General features: G+C 39.0%; 1 protein-coding gene across 15 annotated transcripts in view; it reads right to left on the bottom strand.

The window, feature by feature from the left end:
• LOC113544721 (cAMP-specific 3',5'-cyclic phosphodiesterase 4D) overlaps positions 1–18128 on the bottom strand; it is a 182396-nt gene that overhangs the window by 21235 nt on the left and 143033 nt on the right. For 8 of the 15 annotated variants that reach the window (XM_034312421.2, XM_034312422.2, XM_026943642.3 and 5 more), the window contains 5 exons: positions 10277–10468; positions 8404–8466; positions 1397–1433; positions 592–668; positions 340–389 (listed from right to left, as the gene is read on the bottom strand). In XM_034312421.2, the coding sequence (XP_034168312.2) occupies positions 340–389; positions 592–668; positions 1397–1433; positions 8404–8466; positions 10277–10468 (419 nt within the window). Of the gene's footprint in view, positions 1–339; positions 390–591; positions 669–1396; positions 1434–4462; positions 4607–4631; positions 5000–8403; positions 8467–10276; positions 10469–15495; positions 15982–18128 lie in introns of those variants that run through there. The other 7 variants (XM_034312424.2, XM_053241554.1, XM_026943643.3 and 4 more) reach the window with 5 other exon arrangements.

Here is an 18128-nt window from a genome sequence, read left to right as displayed (position 1 = left end):
GGGCGTAAAACCAGAACACAAGTTAAAAGCAGAACACAGCAAGGTTCCAGGTCAAGTTTGGCAGTCTCAAATAAGATTAGATCCTTGTGTGTAAGGTTTAGTGTGTATTCTACATGTATTCTCTTATCAAATAACCGACTCAAAAAAAAAAAAATTCTGTGGAACAGTATGGTATTGTGAAAGGCTTAATTGCATTTAAAAAAAAAAAAAAATGAATTAAACACATTTTGAGGAGATGTCTAATGTTCATCCTGCAAGCAAATGACAAAGATTCCTACCACATTTGATACAACATTAACTGTTCCCATCACATTCATACAAAACAAAATTAAATCTTACCTGTGAAGGAGGCTTTTGGGAGAGGCGATGGGTTACACATGGGAGCCCTCCTGCAAAATGACCATATAAGGAGAAAGTACATATACGTATATAATAATGTTGACGTTGGTAATGTCTTTACTACATATGTAAGACAGAATATCTCCAAATCACTGAAATGGATTTTATGCATAGTTTTACCCATATGCATACAATATACTTAGCCATCATGATGTAATAAATATTTAAACACAGTGTTATAACTGCACTCACTTATTAGTGGTTCTTTCTTGCTGCAAGTTGGTTAATGCTGCAAAATTGTTCCGTACTGTTCTCAAACTGGCCAGTACCTACCGAAAGAGGGGGAGAAAAAAAAAAAAGCAGAAACCAGAATTATGTCAACAGGTTTGTGTTTAATAAATATGACATGATCAGCCTTTATGTGAAAAAGGAATGGGGACTAAATGTCACCTCAGGACAAGGAAGCAACATTACACTGAGCTTATTAAAGAAACAAAAGTACTAAAAGCCCTTTTCAGAAAATGTCAGAATTTCATCAAACACACAACTAGTTTTATACCAGTTGCACTCCAAGTAATTATAACACCAAGATCACTATGTCACTATGTGATTTGAAATTAGTTTATTTATTTTATTAAGTATGAAAGCCAGCTACCATCATGTAAAAACATATACAGGGCATATCAGAATGCATATTGCATTTTATGCCATAGCACTGTTCTGGATTCTGATTGGTCAGAAGGTGTTGATTAATTTTCTCTAACAGCAGGTAGACATAAATTAATTATAAATGTTTACAAAGTACTAGGTATCATTCATTAATAAATGAATACACTGTAAATGTTGACCAACTGCTGTGGTATAAGAGGAATAAAACACTTTGGGTCATGCTGTTATAGGAAAATAATCAACTTCAGGGTGATATTGGTAACTCTGCTTCACTTGGCCTGCATCACGCCACTTCGTTGTTGATTATTTTCATATAACACCACATCTAGTCATCTTTTTTTACTCCTGACTTACTACTGCACTGCTAAAGGAGCTGATGGGCACTAACCTGGGCAAACGGTGTTACAATCAGGTCGTCCCCATGACTGCAAGAGAGTGGATACATGAAGTCAGTTAGCAGTTTGGTACCCAGATGCTGTGTCAGCTCTTCAACAATGACTCTAGGAGGAGGTCTTCATGTTCCTCATGTGTGTGATATACATGTCTGTAATGCTGCATGCATTTTGTCGCCACAAAAGAACCATATCATTAAGGGCAAAAGACAAATGTTTTCACAATATAGAGAAGAAAGCACTGGATAAGAGTGTGAAGGAGAGTGTGATCTAATATTTTACTTTTCTTTGACGATATGGTTTATCTGTGTGACAAGTCCAAGGCAGGAGGAATGGGGCGCTTGTCAGGCATTTCTGGATATGAATGTGTTTATTGCAGGTGAATGTTAATTAGTAGGATGTAGAGAGGAGGGAGATCCATTACTGAGGGACACAAACATTAATTCTCAAGCTGCATCAGGACAGCCATCAATATCACCATTTAACTCTTTAAATAGATTGTGTTTGGGCCAGTATTTTTACATTTTTATTCAGATCAGATTCTGTTCTGATCACCTTACAGTAACAAGGTTAAGTAAATGCAGTGACTTATTGGTACCCTCGTTAAAAAATAGCAAAACGGAATATGTAAATATATCAGCACATGCAATAAGTGATCATCTGAGCTCAAACACATTATCAATCACAAACAGCAAACACTGGTTTCAGAATTATTGGCACCTTTACAATTTATAGTTTGTGTCACTGGAGAGAATAACACTACTGATATTCTTGCTGTAATGTCAGACCGGGTTGAAGACACTTGTAAGACATCTTAGACCACTTCATCACTCTACGCTGCCCTCTTTCATTTAGACCACAGGTTTAAATCTGCAGACTGAGATGTTCATTGAAAAGCATTATGTTTGGCTCATCATATTGTTCAAAGCTCCATCGATGGCATTGTCTGAACCTTCTGGCGGAGGCAACCAGGTTTTGGGCTGAAATATCCTGATACTTAGCAGAATTCATGATGCCATCAGCATTCACAAGAGCCCCTGAATCACCAGCCACAAAACAGCGCCAAAACATTTATGATCCACCTCCAAACTTTACTGTGGAGCATCAGGTGCTTTTGGTTGTACACAATCCGCTTTTGTCTCCAAACAATGGTGTGAATGACCAATTTTGGTCTCATCTGATCACAGCACATGATGCCAATTGTAGTTCTAAAGAGAGTTTTAGGAAGGGCTTCTCTTCTTCTTATAACAGTGATCATTTTTCAAGCAATTTCTTTGCATTTATTTAAAATATTCATTATGGATATCAATCATTTAGACACAAGAGACACTTCTGAGTGAAAGTACTATTATTTGAAAAGGTCGAGCGAAGGAACTTTTGAATCACTGTGTGTAATGTTTCTTTTAGACAAGAATTCATGCTCATTTTTAGGAAGGGTGCCAATAATTGTGGAGGGCACTGTATGTATAATTAGTCTGTGTAAATATGAATCAGAGGTGATAGTCACATTCCCTCCATCTCTGTGAAGAAGCTGTGTGTGTTTTCTTTAATACAGTTTAGAGTGTTAACGACTGAAATAAAGAGATGTTGCGTAATTTAAAGAAAACTTTACATTTGTGCTATAAAATTGAAAGAGATTGCCTGGCTCAGTGGGGATTTCCACAGATAAGACGGACTGACATCATGGCCACAGAGGTATATATAAAATGAATCAGTGTGTAGAAGGCAGTGTATGCCATGTGCTTGTAACTTTACACGCTGCTTCAGTGCCCCTCTGTCCTGGCATGGCTCAGAGTGTTCCTAACGCAGAGTCATGCCAGAGACGTTTACACTCAGAAAGGTCAGGGCTAAATCCATCCACCAACAAGTCAAGAAACAACAGTGTTGTACCTGCTTCCTTCTGCACCGCTCATTCTCATACCATACAACCATTCTCTTTCTACACCACACCTCTCTCCACTTCTGTTGTCTGATCTGAGTCAATAATGGACCTATTTATAGTCTAATCGTCCACAGCTATCCACAGGAATACATGAATTTAACAACTGCTACACACAGCACTCACAACATGTGCATAAATGGTTTTTTAATTATTGTTTTTAAATATTGTCCAAAAGGTTAAATGTCGTGAGGGAAATCCTATGGTGAGAGAAATCAAAGCTTTTGAGTCATTTAGGAAATATGATATTAAACTCTATCTAAATATCCTTTTTACATGCCAGCTGCTTCTTTTTTTTTTTTTTTTTTTTCCTCATTTGTGTGTTGATGCATATAGTTGTAATCAAAGCTCTGAGCACCCCTGGCCAAATTCCATATCTTGTTGCATGCCAGATGTCCCAAGTATATCTCAAAACTAAAAGTGTTCTGTAAAGTAGAATAGAAATTTATTAAACAAAAAAAAAAAAAAGAAAGACTCCTAGCTGGCTGCAAAAAGTGTTTGCAAGATAGTACTGACTGAAGTAAGGTGTCAAAACTTTTGCACATGCCACAATTGCTATTTTATTGTAAGTACATCAAATATAAAATAACTGTGCATTAATATTTTTTTTTTGTAATAGACTGCTGCAGATGTTGTGTTTATTTCTTTTCATTTAAAAAAATCAATAAAATATGTAATTTGGCCTGGGGTGCCCATACTTTTGCATACAACTCTATTTCATTATAATGTGCTTAAAACACACAGGGTGATAAACTGCTGTCAACATCTAACACATAATACTGACTAAATTAGTATAGTATGCAGTGCATTAGGCACTACGGTTGAAATAAATGATGTAATATTAAAAAAATATAATCTGACAAATGTGTACGTTATTGTGAGTGCACTTTTGGACCCTACGCTAGTGTAAGATCTGTCCAATTCTGTATATGGCAAATATTCATCATAAATGATCCATTTTCTGTATTAAATGTCTACAGCACAAGATTTGTTACAACAAACACATGGACCCAAAGAGCTAACCTAAAACCAATTACACACAAACAACACATTATTTACTGTAAGTGTGTGACATGCTCAGATCAAAGGCAGAGCTCTGCAGTTTTCATGAAACCGATCGCACCTTCGTAACAGATCAGGCAGCATGCACGGAGGTCCAAACTGAGACTGAGACTTAGTGGCGTGCAGGCGAGAGCGGAGGAGTGCAGGAAAGAGAGGAGGGGGATAAACAGCTCTGCATTGCTGGGTACAAAGCGGCAGATATCCACATCTGGAACAGCAGCAAAACATACCGGCGTCTGTCATTGGGCTCGCTGAAGAAACGGCATATGACCCGCATGGCCGGAGTCGCTTGTTTGGAGGTTACTAAATGGAGTCCTGTGATTCGACCTACCGCAGTGGACATGTGCATGCGTGTGGACTTGTGTGTGAGTGTGTGCCTTGATTAGCTCACTCATCACTATATCTTCATGCACTGGCAAAGTGAAAGGTCACTGGAAGGAGTGTGGACTGTGTCACATGCTTTCAGACGACTTTGTCTGTATGGGATGTGGTGTAATAAACTGTTCTAAACATAGCTCGAGACCACAGCTTAATACTGTGTGAACAATCCGGAGGTGGTTAACACACAAATACAACAGAAATGCATGTTAATTCATCATAAGTAGCTAAGTAAACCAATTCCATTCTTATAAAAACACTCAGGCCACTTATGATGATTTTTATATATATATATATATATATATATATATATATATATATATATATATATATATATATATATATATATATAATATCCTGCCCAAATAAACTGACAAGTAAACATAACGAATTAATTTAATACATTCAGACTAGCAGAATAATAATCATAATGAACCGGATTATTAATCATAGTGAATAACGGGAAACAACAGGAATTAACACAGGAATTAGCACCGGAAATGCAGTGTTATTTCCTGTGATTCCTCAGCTGTCAGAATTGATTAGCTGAAAAGCGTGCATTTGCTTTCCCATAAGTCTCTGCATTATGCATACAGTGGTGCAGAGTTGCATGCAGGACCTGCAGAGGCAGGAGAAACAGGAGGGAATGAAAGCTGAGGCATGAATGCAATCCGTCAGTACACATCAGCTTTATATCCGTGCACTCATCACGGCTTAAGCAACACCAGGTTTATTTCAAGTCACCGACTCTGTTGTGCACGGAACTCATAACTAATGTGCATCTGTAATAGTGACGATGGTTTGCTGTAAAAAGATTTTTTTGTTCTCCTTTCTGTCAGTGTTTTTTTTTTTTTTTTTTTTTTTTTGAGGTGTTGTAACACTCCATCTACTGCTGAACAAATGGAAGTGCAATGAAATGGAAATCCTGGTGCCGATAATAAAATGAGCACAAATTTATACACAGAGTCTGTATTCATTAGCTTCACTGTACATTACAGACTCTCTTCAGGTTGGATGTTGTATAACTCTGTGAATAACATTAACACCGTTATCTGTGGCTGTTCTAATTATCTTATTAATAACATTCTAGAGTTCTTTCATTTTCTTTCCTCTTGATTTCCTTCCATCTTTAATGTTTATAGCCTACTGGATATGTTCCGTACTCCAGCATTTTGAAGCCACTGTTGTAAAACATTAAAACATAATATACAGTCAGGTCCATAAATATTGGGACAGTGACACAGTTTTGGTAATTTTGCCTCTGTACACCACCACAATGGATTTGAAATGAAGCAGTCAAGATGTGACTGAAGCGTAGACTTTCAGCTTTAATTCAAGGGGTTTAACAAAAATATTGCATTAACCGTTTAGGAATTACAGCCATTTTTTACAGAGTTCCTCCATTTTCACAGGCTCAAAAGTAATGGGACAATTGACTGATAAGCAGTTTCATGGCCAGCTGTGGCCTGTTTCCTCCTTATATCATGAAAAATTAAGGAGATAAAAGGTCTGGAGCTGATTCCAAGTGTTGAATTTGCATTTGGAAGCTGTTCATGGGAACTCTCAATATGCCGTCCAAAGAGGTGTTGATGCAAGTGAAGGAGGCCATCATTAGGCTGAAAAACCAAAACAGACCTATCAGAGAGATAGCAGAAACTTTAGGAGGGCCAAATCAACAATTTGGTACATTCTTAAAAAGAAGGAATGCACTGGCGAGCTCAGCAACACCAAAAGGCCTGGGAGACCACAGAAAACAACTAAAGTGGATGATTGCAGAATTCTTTTCTTATTGAAGAACAACCCCTTCACAACATCTAGCCAAGTCAGGAACACTCTGGAGGAGGTAGGCCTATCATTGTCAAAGTCTACAATCAAGAGCCACCTTCATGAATGTAAATACAGACGGTTTACCTCAAGATGCAAACCGCTGGTAACACTCAAGAACACAAACGCCAGATTAGACTTTGCTAAAAAACCTCTAAAAAAAGCCTGACCAGTTCTGATGCAAGATTAACTTGTACCAGAATGATGGGAAGAGAAAAGTATGGAGAAGGAAAGGAAGGGCTCATGATCCAAAGCATACCACATCATCCGTCAAACATGTGGAGGCAGTGTTATGGCATGGGCATGTTTGGCTGCCAATGGAACTGGGTCACTGGGGTTTATTGATAATGTGACTGTTGATAGAAGTAGCAGGATGAATTCTGAAGTGTACAGAGCTATACTTTCTGCTCAGATTCAGTCAAATGCTGCAAAACTGATAGGACAGCGCTTCACAGTACAGATGGATAACAACCCAAAACATACTGTGAAAGCAGCCCAAGAGCTTGGAAATCAAATGTTCTTAAATGGCCGAGTCAGTCACCTGACCTCAACCCAACTGAGCTGCTTTTCACTTACTGAAGACAAATCTGAAGGCAGAATGACCCACAAACAAGCAGCAACTGAAGATGGCTGCAGTAAAGACCTGACAAATCATCTCAAGGGAGGAAACTCAGCATTTGGTGATGTCCATGGGGTCCAGACTTCAGGTAGTCATTGACTGCAAAGGATTTACCTCCAAGTAATAAAAATAATCCTAATATTTATGATTATATTAGTTTGTCCCATTACTTTTGAGCCTGTGAAAATGAAGGAACTCTGTAAAAAATGGCTGTAATTCCTAAACGGTTAATGCAATATTTTTGTTAAACCCCTTGAATTAAAGCTGAAAGTCTACGCTTCAGTCACATCTTGACTGCTTCATTTCAAATCCACTGTGGTGGTGTACAGAGGCAAAATTACCAAAACTGTGTCACTGTCCCAATATTTATGGACCTGACTGTAGGTGAGAGAAAAGAGGTGTTCATGTCAGACATTTCCTCATTTTTCTCATTTCTTAAATTTACACACAATTTACTTTCGCCGAGTTCTTCACATTCCTTATTTTTCTTTTAAATAGTGTCCCTTAAGCGCTCAGAGCCGCTGTATCTTCATACATTAAGGGTTGTATCATGTTAATAATATAAAAATATGTTGTTACCACATTGCTTAAGCTGATTCATATCACGGTGTATTTTTATGTTGAACATTTTGCACCTCTCAGCAATCGATTCCGTGCTCATGTCTACACACATTTCATCAAGAAAGATCACTGCTTCTCTTCAACACATATGCATCTACTGCAAGAGGAGGAACATTCATGATGCTTTGGAAGTCTTTAGAGGAATTTGTTACCACTACATCTGTGATGTTACATGCAGAGCAGGGACGATGCAAAAAAATAAATAAAATAAAAAATGGATACTTTTGCATATACACGCATAGATAATCATCCATCCACACATACACACTTTCATGCCATGAGTGAGAATCCCAGGCTTGAGCTCAAATCAAACTGTCTCCTCCATGCAATTTCCCTCTCAACCTGTGCATCTATTGTGTTTAATGCCCAGAATCGCTGTATATATAACAACAGTTTGAGCTTTTGCAGTGATTCAGTAGTAATTCTGTGCATTAAAGGTGAGGGAGGGAGAGAGGGAGGGGGTTCTCGGTGCATGTGAGACCATGATGCTCGTGTCTAAGAGTGAAGCAAGCCGATGCAGTTCGTAGGAGAGCATTCGTTCTGGGAGCGCCAGCACTTACGTTCCACTAATAACCGGCTCAGAGCGCCGAGACACCAGGCCTGGCCTCTGCAGATGGTTATTCCTATCGATAAGGACACAGGTCGTGAATCATACACACATTCATACGCACTCAACACACATTAACCCACAGACAGACACACAGATATACACAACAGACAGACTTTGCATAGCTTTGTGACTTTGTTTGCTTATGGTGTGTCAGACTGACTGTGAGAAAGGCAGAGTCACGCTGATAAAGTGACATGATGAGCACCTGTATTAACATGCAGAAATATATACTGTATTAAATGTCATTTATAATGGTATTTAACATCATCATATTCCGAGGTGAGAAGTAACAAATCGCTTTGTTACCGTACTTAAGTCTGGTTTTATTTTCACCTAATACTTTTGACTTTTGACAAATCTTTACTTACTTTTCATTTATTTTCAAACACTACATCACTTACATATATTTCTCTATAATTGCATATTTATAAAGTCATAAGCTGACCTTTTTTTAGCATTAGACGGCTTCAAGGAGTCCATTTAAATTTCTAACAAATTTTAACAGTTGTGACTACAAGAACGAGACCTGTACACTGTACCAATCACTGTATTCTTTCTGTTGCTACGCACATTTTGCTACACTAGCTATTAGCGTTCAGCTAGTTTGTATCATGTTTGTAACATCTGAGAGATGTTTTCCCACCATTCTTTGGTGAAAGAGGCACTATATACCATAATATACCTTCAGTAACTAATATCAGTATGTGATTTGAGGCAGACGCCTTCCTTCTTCTGTGAATCTCTGTGAAGTTAAAATATAAGAGTTTGTACTTTTCTACTTTTGAAGCAGATTTACTTAGACAACTAATTGCACTTTGACTTGAGTAAAGAATTTCTGTACTTTTACCACCAATGATTAGGAGTAAGAGCCAATGATTAGGAGTAACATCACTGCAAATAAAGTCCCCAATATTCATTTCACATCATTTAAAAACTTTATTTGTATAAAAAAAAATATATATATATATAAAAAAGCTGCTGTCCTCGAAGCATTGTCAGAAGAACTAAACACAGCTCACCATTCATCTCTTATGGCTCTGACAGTAGTAGCGCAAGTGATACACACCTATAGCTATAGAGAAAATGGGTTAGTTCCCACCTTCCAGTGTGTATATGTGTGTTTGTGTTGTGTATACATGTGAGTGTAGCATAGAAAGACAAACATAGAGAGAGTCATGTGATATGTCATGCATTGCACTTTGGGTTAAGTGGCAAACAGCCTACACATCCAACTGAACACGTACGTGCATTTACACATACACAAACACACACACACACACACACACATGTAGTATGGTCTGAGTCATTCTAATAGAGATGGTCTGTTTGACCTATTGTCATCTGAGTATTAAAAGATTGAAATAGTATTCTGATTAAAAACATAAAGTGTTATTGAAATTAGTTACAGCTGGGTTTTATATATGTGGTCTTAAGATGATTCTTGTGATTCTTTTCTCAGGACTGACTTTCTTTAGCTATTTCTAATAAAAACACTGTAAACCTCAAATATATAAACAAGTGAGACTTTAGAAGCAGAAAGAAATAAAACTGAATTTCGGAATGCTTTGAAAAGCCGTTCACATGTGCCATGGGTAGGACATGTGAATGAATTCATATTCTTCTTTCAGGCTTTCATTTTGTCTATGCATGAATGATGCAATGGCTAAACATTAAGGACACATACTAATCTTCTTGAGGAAGCATTTAACTTCAGGAAATACCTAGTTTTCATGAAGGGAACAAAAGAATTGCTTTAGGTGACATGGTCCACTGACTGGAGGAGGAAAATGAGTGTGTTAGCCTCCCCGTGCTTGTGTACTCACATGTCGCTGGCGATGGACGAGTTGCGGGACATGGACTTAGGCGACAGGTCATAGTCGCTGTCTGAGCGGTAGAGGAAGGACTCCCTCCTCTGGCTGTGGGGAAAGTTGGCCTGGAGGATGAGGCCAGAGCCTGGACTGGTCATGGGATCCAGGGGACTCCTTCCTGAAGACGTGCCATTGTCCACGTCAAAACTGCAGATAAAGAGAGTGAAGAATTAACAGGGAAAATTACAAACAGAATATCTGAATCAAACATATCCAGTGGGTCACCAGCATTGTGGATGACCCTTCTGACCCCTCAGGCTGCTACTGCCAGGCACTCGAACAAGTTTTACACTTATCTGAGGCTCAAAAGTCATGGATGGCATTAAAAATTTGATTGGATTTAACTGAAATGGCAAGATGATACAGTTTTGACTTTATCATAAAACACTGATTCCAAGATTTATATTACATACATTTACACAACAATAAAGTAGAGTCAGCTTCAGAGTTCCAGTGATAATGAACAGTGTGTGCTCGTGTTTGTTTTGGCTTCTGTTCTAGTCTCCATCCCTGTCCTGCCATTGGTTTGATGCCCAATCGTGTTCACCTGTTTTGTGTTAGTTCTTGATTAGTTTGCCTAACATTTGTGTCATTTGCTTTGTTGTTAGATCTTGCTTTTGAAATCATGCTTGGGTTTTGTTATGCCCGAGCCTTGATTTCCGTGTTTCTTAGTTCCATATTCTCCTGGTTAAAGCTTCATCTGTTTTCCTAGGTTATGATTGTGGATTATCAGTGTTTCACTTTTGCTTGCCTGTATGGCCCTGGAATATGATTCTTAAGGGAAAAAAGTTCTCAAATTAATGAATGGAGAGATCTGTATTGATTTAAAATCCAAACTCTGGGAAACTGGACCCAAAGATATTAATCCATGTAACCCAAATGCTCAGGGAAACATCATGCCTCCCCTGTTGAAGACATCCAGTCCTCCTGAGACCAAAAGCACTAAACAGATACACAGACACACACACACCTTCTGTCTGAGGATATTTTCCAGAAGAACATGTAGAGCCAAAAAAGATGTGTGTGGTGCTCTGGATAAAGTATTCAGACACTGACAAATCATAATCTCTCAGCACAGTAAGCGTGCTTGCAGATTCCTCACCTAAAAAGGCTAAAGCAAGTCACCTTGGCACAATTTTGTAATCCAGACAGACATTTTGCATTGCTGCTATTTTAGGTATAATAAGGTATATGAATTGTACAACAATTAACAATAGTCTGTAGCTATGCCACAAACCCACAGTGTCCTTTATATTCTTCAAAACGTTGAAGACGTTGAACGTTTCCTGGAGAATATTAGTTCAATTATATTATTTTATACCACAGCACTGTTGAATTCTTCATTCTGGTTGGTCAAAAGGTGTAACGACTGACACAGGGACTTGTATGGTGGAGGCATCTCATGAACAGATTTTTAAAAACTCGTGTAATCATTGATATAGTGAAGTTATCTAAGAGGAAGTACAAGAAGGAGTCTCCAGTGTCAGCGCTTGGTAACTATCATAGGTAAAGCTGTTCCTTTGTTTTTCCGACAGAGGAAATTTTCTCGGAAACATGACAAGTCGTATTAACTTCAAAAGCTAGAAAAAGAGAGGTTTTTCTAGCTGCTATAATAAAGTGATGACAGGAATGTGCTTTGCTGACATTCCACAGCATTAAATGGATAAAAAGTATGTGGTATTCTTAAAATAAAATAGGTCGAATTGGCAAATTGACGTGGTATAATAAGAATAAGAAGAAAGCACCTTGGGACACTTAATTTTTAACATATGATTTTGATTGATGATTATAGCACTTGTTTTTACACTCTACAACTAAAGTTGACCAAATTTGGCAAAATATATCTAAATGGCAGCGGCTTTTGAAGCCAGAGATGAAGTTGAACTCTGGTCCTTCTCTTCTCTCTGTTGGTTATAGACCACTCGTCCCTTTCAAGTGCAGGCCTGAGATATGTCGAATAGCTCCCTATTGACATCCTTTCAAGTGAGGACTTAGACACAAATGCTCAGCTCTAGAGTTACAAACCCATAGGTCAGCCAAGAACAAAGCCACTGGTCTCCAGTTCAATTCAGACTCCTGTTCATGCAGTGAGTCTTCCCTAATCCCTAATCATCTAAGGGGGTCTATTGTGTGTCTATTTTTATAAAGATTGTGTTACTGACAATTGGGAGGAAGGTAAGCTATATTATGTGTTGTAGAATAAAGTTTAAAGCTGCATTTCTATACATTTTAAAAGACATGGCCAAGGGCAATAGGACATCTAATGCTATGTGGTGAAGAGAACAGCAAGGTAAAGTTTCAATACTGATTGTTAAAGTAGCCTGTGAAGTATTCAAGCATGATTTCACCAACAAAAATGCTACTGGAGATCCATTAGAGCAGAACCTATATATATATATATATATGTGTGTGTGTGTGTGTGTGTATGTATATATATATTGTATGTGTGTGTATGTGTATATATATATATTGTGATTTGTGGTGATGAACACAGCTTTTATATATATATATATATATATATATATATATATATATATATATATATATATATATATATATATATATTTAAAAGCTGTGTTCATCACCACAAATCACAATCCGGCTTCCAGTTTTATTTCTTTAGTGCACAAGGGCAGCTAGCTTGCATAAGAGTGTGAACCCCTGACTGTGTATGCCGATATCTGAGCCCTGCACAATACTGCCTGGCGTGGTGTATTGTGATCCCTCCTGCAGGGCAGATACACAGAGAAAAAGGAAGCAGCACAAATGTATCGTTTCACAGCTAGTCTTTTTCAACAGCAAGAGGCTGAACCTGTTTCACGTTTGTTACACTTTAGGGAAAAAAGGCATGTAGTCTAGACTGTCAAAGCTGGTACCAGATGAATGCTAGATAAGCTAAAAAGGAAGTTGTTAAAGGTAGTCTCACTCATACTGTCTAACTAAAGATTTTACTGGATAATGTAGATCTGACCCTTCTAAGCGCTGCTGTAATGATAAACACTGTCAGGACTCTTATTCACAATATGATCATACTGAACATCCTTTCAACACACTGCAGTATAAAGTTGCAGAAGACTAATGAATTATATTCCCATTATATTTCCAGTGTTAACCAGAAGAGTTCCGTTTTGAGTCTGGTTCCTCTCAAGGTTTCTTCCTTGTGTCACCTCCGCGAGTTTTTTTTTCTTGCTACCGTCGCCTCTGGCTTGCTCATCAGGGATCTAAATTTACATCTACATCCAGACTTCTGTGAAGCTGCTTTGTGACAATGTTTATTGTCAAAAGCTGTATGCAAATAAAACTGAATTGAAATTGACTGAAATTAAAGAATTTGGTCATAACTATATCTAAGGTTTAATCAGTCCCATTCACAATCCCTGTGTAAGTGTGAACTAACATTACATGTCAGCTCACTGCTCTCACCAAGACTCCTTCATCCAACAGACAAGACCCTAGACATTTAATCTACCTCATCAGACATCATCCCCAGACCTTAACGTCACACGTGACCCACATCATGAAGCAGCCATGCCTTTTCCTCTCAGGCATGTAGAAGCGCTCTAAGTTTGGAAGCTTAACACAGTAGGAAGGGGCCCAGGCGAGTGACTGACGCACTGCAGGGGCCTCTACCTCCTTCTGGGGCTTCGCTAATTGGGCTGTGAGTGGCCCTCAGACAGACAAAAAGGTGCCAGATATGTGTAGCGATGAGAAGAGTTAGAGAGGAAAAGACAGAAGAGAAAGAAGGGTGCCCTTGGCCCATTTTGGCAGAGGTCGTCCCCAGATAGATTGCTGGCAAGAGGGGAGGTTAAGCTTCCAGAGAGCGGAAAGAAAAACTAGCAGGGGAAAAAAAAGAGAGGGAGCTTGTTTCGGTGATGACGTGCTTGAGTGTGACGCAACACACTTACATGTTTCCAGGTCAAAGCTGTGAGCTGATTGCACACCAACAGTGTAGAGTGAGAGGGCACTGACGCGTGAAGCAGCATCTGCTTTAGAATCTGCTCTCCATAAGCGTGCGTTCATGGTGAGGCAAAGCGGCTGATAATAGACTTCACACTTTCCTCGTTACCTTCGTTAGCCTTCCCGTCTTTAGTCATGTCAAATTCAGTGATCATACATACTTTGGTTTTAACAATTCCAGAAATGTTATACTACCTAAGGAATAAACCATTACGAGGTGTAATATTATAGGAAAATAATCAATACTGAAGTGGTGTTAGTTGTTAAAATGTATGTATTTTCAGTAACAGCACATCCTGATATGTTTTATTCCTCGTACGCCACAGCAGTTTGCCAAAGTGAACTATTTTTAATTATTAAAGAATAACGTAGTACGATTTATCTGTTTATTGTTGTGGTTCATGCTGTGAGACATCCACAAGACAAGTCAGTTCCTGTTATCACTTGTGTTATAACAGCTACAAACAGACGTTCCCTCATCATCCTCTTTTTTCTCTCTCTGAAAGTTAATAAGACAACAAACGCAGCTTGTTACTGAGATACCACAAAACACAACTTCCTCCATTCTTCCATTAATGCTAAATAAACATCTCCTGATAGAGAACTTCACCATACCAATGATGTTTAATTTGTATATGTGGAATGTCCACCATAAGAGCCCCTTTTAGCTGTTACTATAGAAAAGATAACGAGTGCATTAATATCACCCTGTGATTTCCTTTGCAGCTGAACTACCACCTGAACCATGCTGTTTAAACCAATCGGATTCAGGAATACAACAGTGTGTTGCCATAATGCGAAATTAACACGCAACCTGAATCTGAATTCAGTGGTCAAGCCTGATATTGAGTGACTGTGCTCAGTGATATATTTATCCTGGTTGCACAATGCTGTACACACACACATAATGAGATATTGTAAACTGTCAGTGTGCGCTGCCTCATGGCACACAGGAGGAAACTTGACTCCAGGCTCTATGCAGGCTTATACAGAGAGAGAGAGAGAGAGAGAGAGAGAGAGAGAGACGCACCAACTTTGGAAAAGAGACTCAGATCTTGCAGTGATGAAAGATACAACCAAATATACAACAGCAGAACTCACATTTTCACATTAAGTGCTGTTAACCAGTGTAAAACTAACGCTTTTACACCCACAGGCATTTTACAGAGAAAGGTGACATTCACTTAGTCAGAAAAGAAAGAGGAACGGAACTTTACCATATGCCCTCTGAGTGTCTGAGAGAGCTGGTGGAGCGGGAGCGTGGTTTCATCACAATGCTCATTGTTGAAACTCACTTTTCCTCTTCGCCACTTTTCCGTTTCACACCTCCTCGAGTGTATTCTACTCTCTCGGCATGCTCCCAGGAGCTTGCTCTTATTCCACCTTTTGTGTACAAACCCTCACAGAACGTTGTGCGCTGTTGCACTCTTTCTGCTTGACTTCTTCCTCTCGGTCTCTTTCTCTGACTCTCTCGCTCACGGGCTGCAGGTTGTGTAAGCACTGGCTCGTGTTTCCAATCTCTCCTCTCTTCTTTTCTTGTCTTCTCTGGGTAAAGTGGCTTGGGAGAGAAGAGGGACAGGCAGGGGAGGTGCTGTCCTAGGGGCAATGGGTGTGTGTGTGTGTGTGTGTGTGTGTGCTGTATCTCAGAGAGGGAGCCAGAGTGGCTTTAGGGAGTGGAGAATGTGTAGCATTAGTGGGGGGCGGGGGATGTCAACTGGTGACAACAATCAAAAGTCAATTTCTCAGGGATGCATACAAGGCGCACACATGCAACGACACAGGAGCAGAGAGTGCCAGAATAGAAGTAAAAAGGGGAAACAAGAACAGAGATAAACAGCGTCGCAAGCTGAAGTCTGCATAGAAGAGTGAGAAGCTCAGCTGAACAGGGCAAAGACAAGCATGGATCTGCAAAGTCAGTGTCTTGCGTCACTTGCATATAAATATCTAATAAAACTTAGGAGGAAGAGTGGAAAAATTACTCTGGTTACAAAAAATACAATACAATTCCTTTACTGTCTGATATTCAGGTCAGTGTGTGTGCTTTTGTGCCTGTGTGTGTGTGTAGCACTGTCCAGCAGACCGTATCTGATCTAATAAAAAGGAGTGTGACATGAAGAAAGTAGCCAGTAACGTCAGAGGCTCTCGGCAGTTATGTCTAATTCTCAACTTTTCAAGCCTTATCTGAGTGCTGACTGACCTCAGGCTGAGCTATCGACAACACCCCGCTTCACACACACACACACACACACACACACACACTGTATTTAAACCTGTCCTTCATTTTTTTTATCACATTTATCACAAAGATCTTAGCAGAGAAGAGATATGATGCCATGGCTTCATCTTAATATATTTGATGGTATTTATTTCATACACAGATGCATATTAAGAACAGTACATACAGTATAATAATAAAAAAAAATAAATCAGAAATGTATATGAACTGTTATAGAATAGAGGCTGAAAGGTTGAGAACAGTTTAAAATAAGAGCAACAGGAGTTTAACTGGCTTTAGTTACAGAGCATTAGCTCAACTGAAGATTCACATTAAAGCCTAATTGCTCTCCTGTACATCTTCATAGCCCTGGACAAACACTTTTTCTTAGTAGCTGGCTTTGTTCAGAAAACAAGTCACATTAATTAAGAAATAAAACACATGGGGTGTGGTGTTACAGGAAAACAATCAACAAACGCTGTGGTGTAATATGGTCCCCGGAAACAGAGTTCTTATTACCACCCAGCGAAGCTCAAAGTCTTGTGTCCTGAAAACTTTCCTGTGTCACCTCTGAAGGATACAAAGCACTGACGCTGGAGACTCTTTCCATAAATGCTAACCTCGCAGAAAACTTCACTATATCAACAACACACAAGCTTTTTTTTTAATCTGTATGTGGAGCATGCACCATACAAGTCCTTGTGTAAACAACATCCGAGAATAGCGTAGACATGTAGAGAACCATCAGAGAGAATCGCTGCATAGGAAGAAAACTGCTGGAACTATTGAGACACACATCCATCATGGCTGCCATGTTTGTGCCTGTTCTGGCTATTGATAGCAGAGCACTTCCAAAACATATTGGAAAGTCACAGCAGCTGTTTCGCTGGTGCATATATGGCATAGTAAGCATTCCACTTCAAATTGCCATGATTAACGAGTGTGCTGGGTTTTAGGAGGGATATATAGCATATATAGCATTATTGTATTAACAATCAGTGTTTACAACAGAAAGCTGACTGAATAGGATATACTTCTTTGTGTTGCATTTAAATTAAACACTGAGACGAGTTCCAAGTTATTCTAATCATTTGCCTAAGACAAACCAATTTTTAGCTTACAAATACATCATCTGGACAGATACCATGTCAATCAATGTCAACAAGATAATCAGACTGAGAGCTACACACAACGAAGACAACGAATTTCCTCAGAAATCCCAAACAGAGCCGATTTCCAAATACCTTCATTATACCTAAGAATGTCTAAACCCTTTCTATCTTTTCGTGTCGACTGGGGGAGCGATTTTTAAAAAAAGAGCGTGTTTTTGTCACATGACCAGAGAAGACATGTTTACTCCAAAGTGCACGTACTGTGTGTGCCATAGCTTTAGGACATGTGATCACTGACACTCAGGGTTCACACACACTCACCAGGGTACCAGCTGGGTTGCACAAAAAATGAAGGGTGGCTGCTGGAGGTTTCTAAATATATTCCACCTTGTAGCCACTGAGTACTGCATGCTAGATATCAGACTGAATATATTCAAGAAAACACTGTACAGAAACATCACACTGCTGTACATACATAGAAACACAGTCTTCTTGAGTGGAAATAGGGGCCTCTGGTGGTGAA

The sequence above is a fragment of the Pangasianodon hypophthalmus genome, chromosome 17 (genome assembly GCF_027358585.1).
Source record: "Pangasianodon hypophthalmus isolate fPanHyp1 chromosome 17, fPanHyp1.pri, whole genome shotgun sequence".
Classification (NCBI taxonomy): domain Eukaryota; kingdom Metazoa; phylum Chordata; class Actinopteri; order Siluriformes; family Pangasiidae; genus Pangasianodon; species Pangasianodon hypophthalmus.
This window is presented reverse-complemented; position numbering and strand designations above follow the sequence as displayed.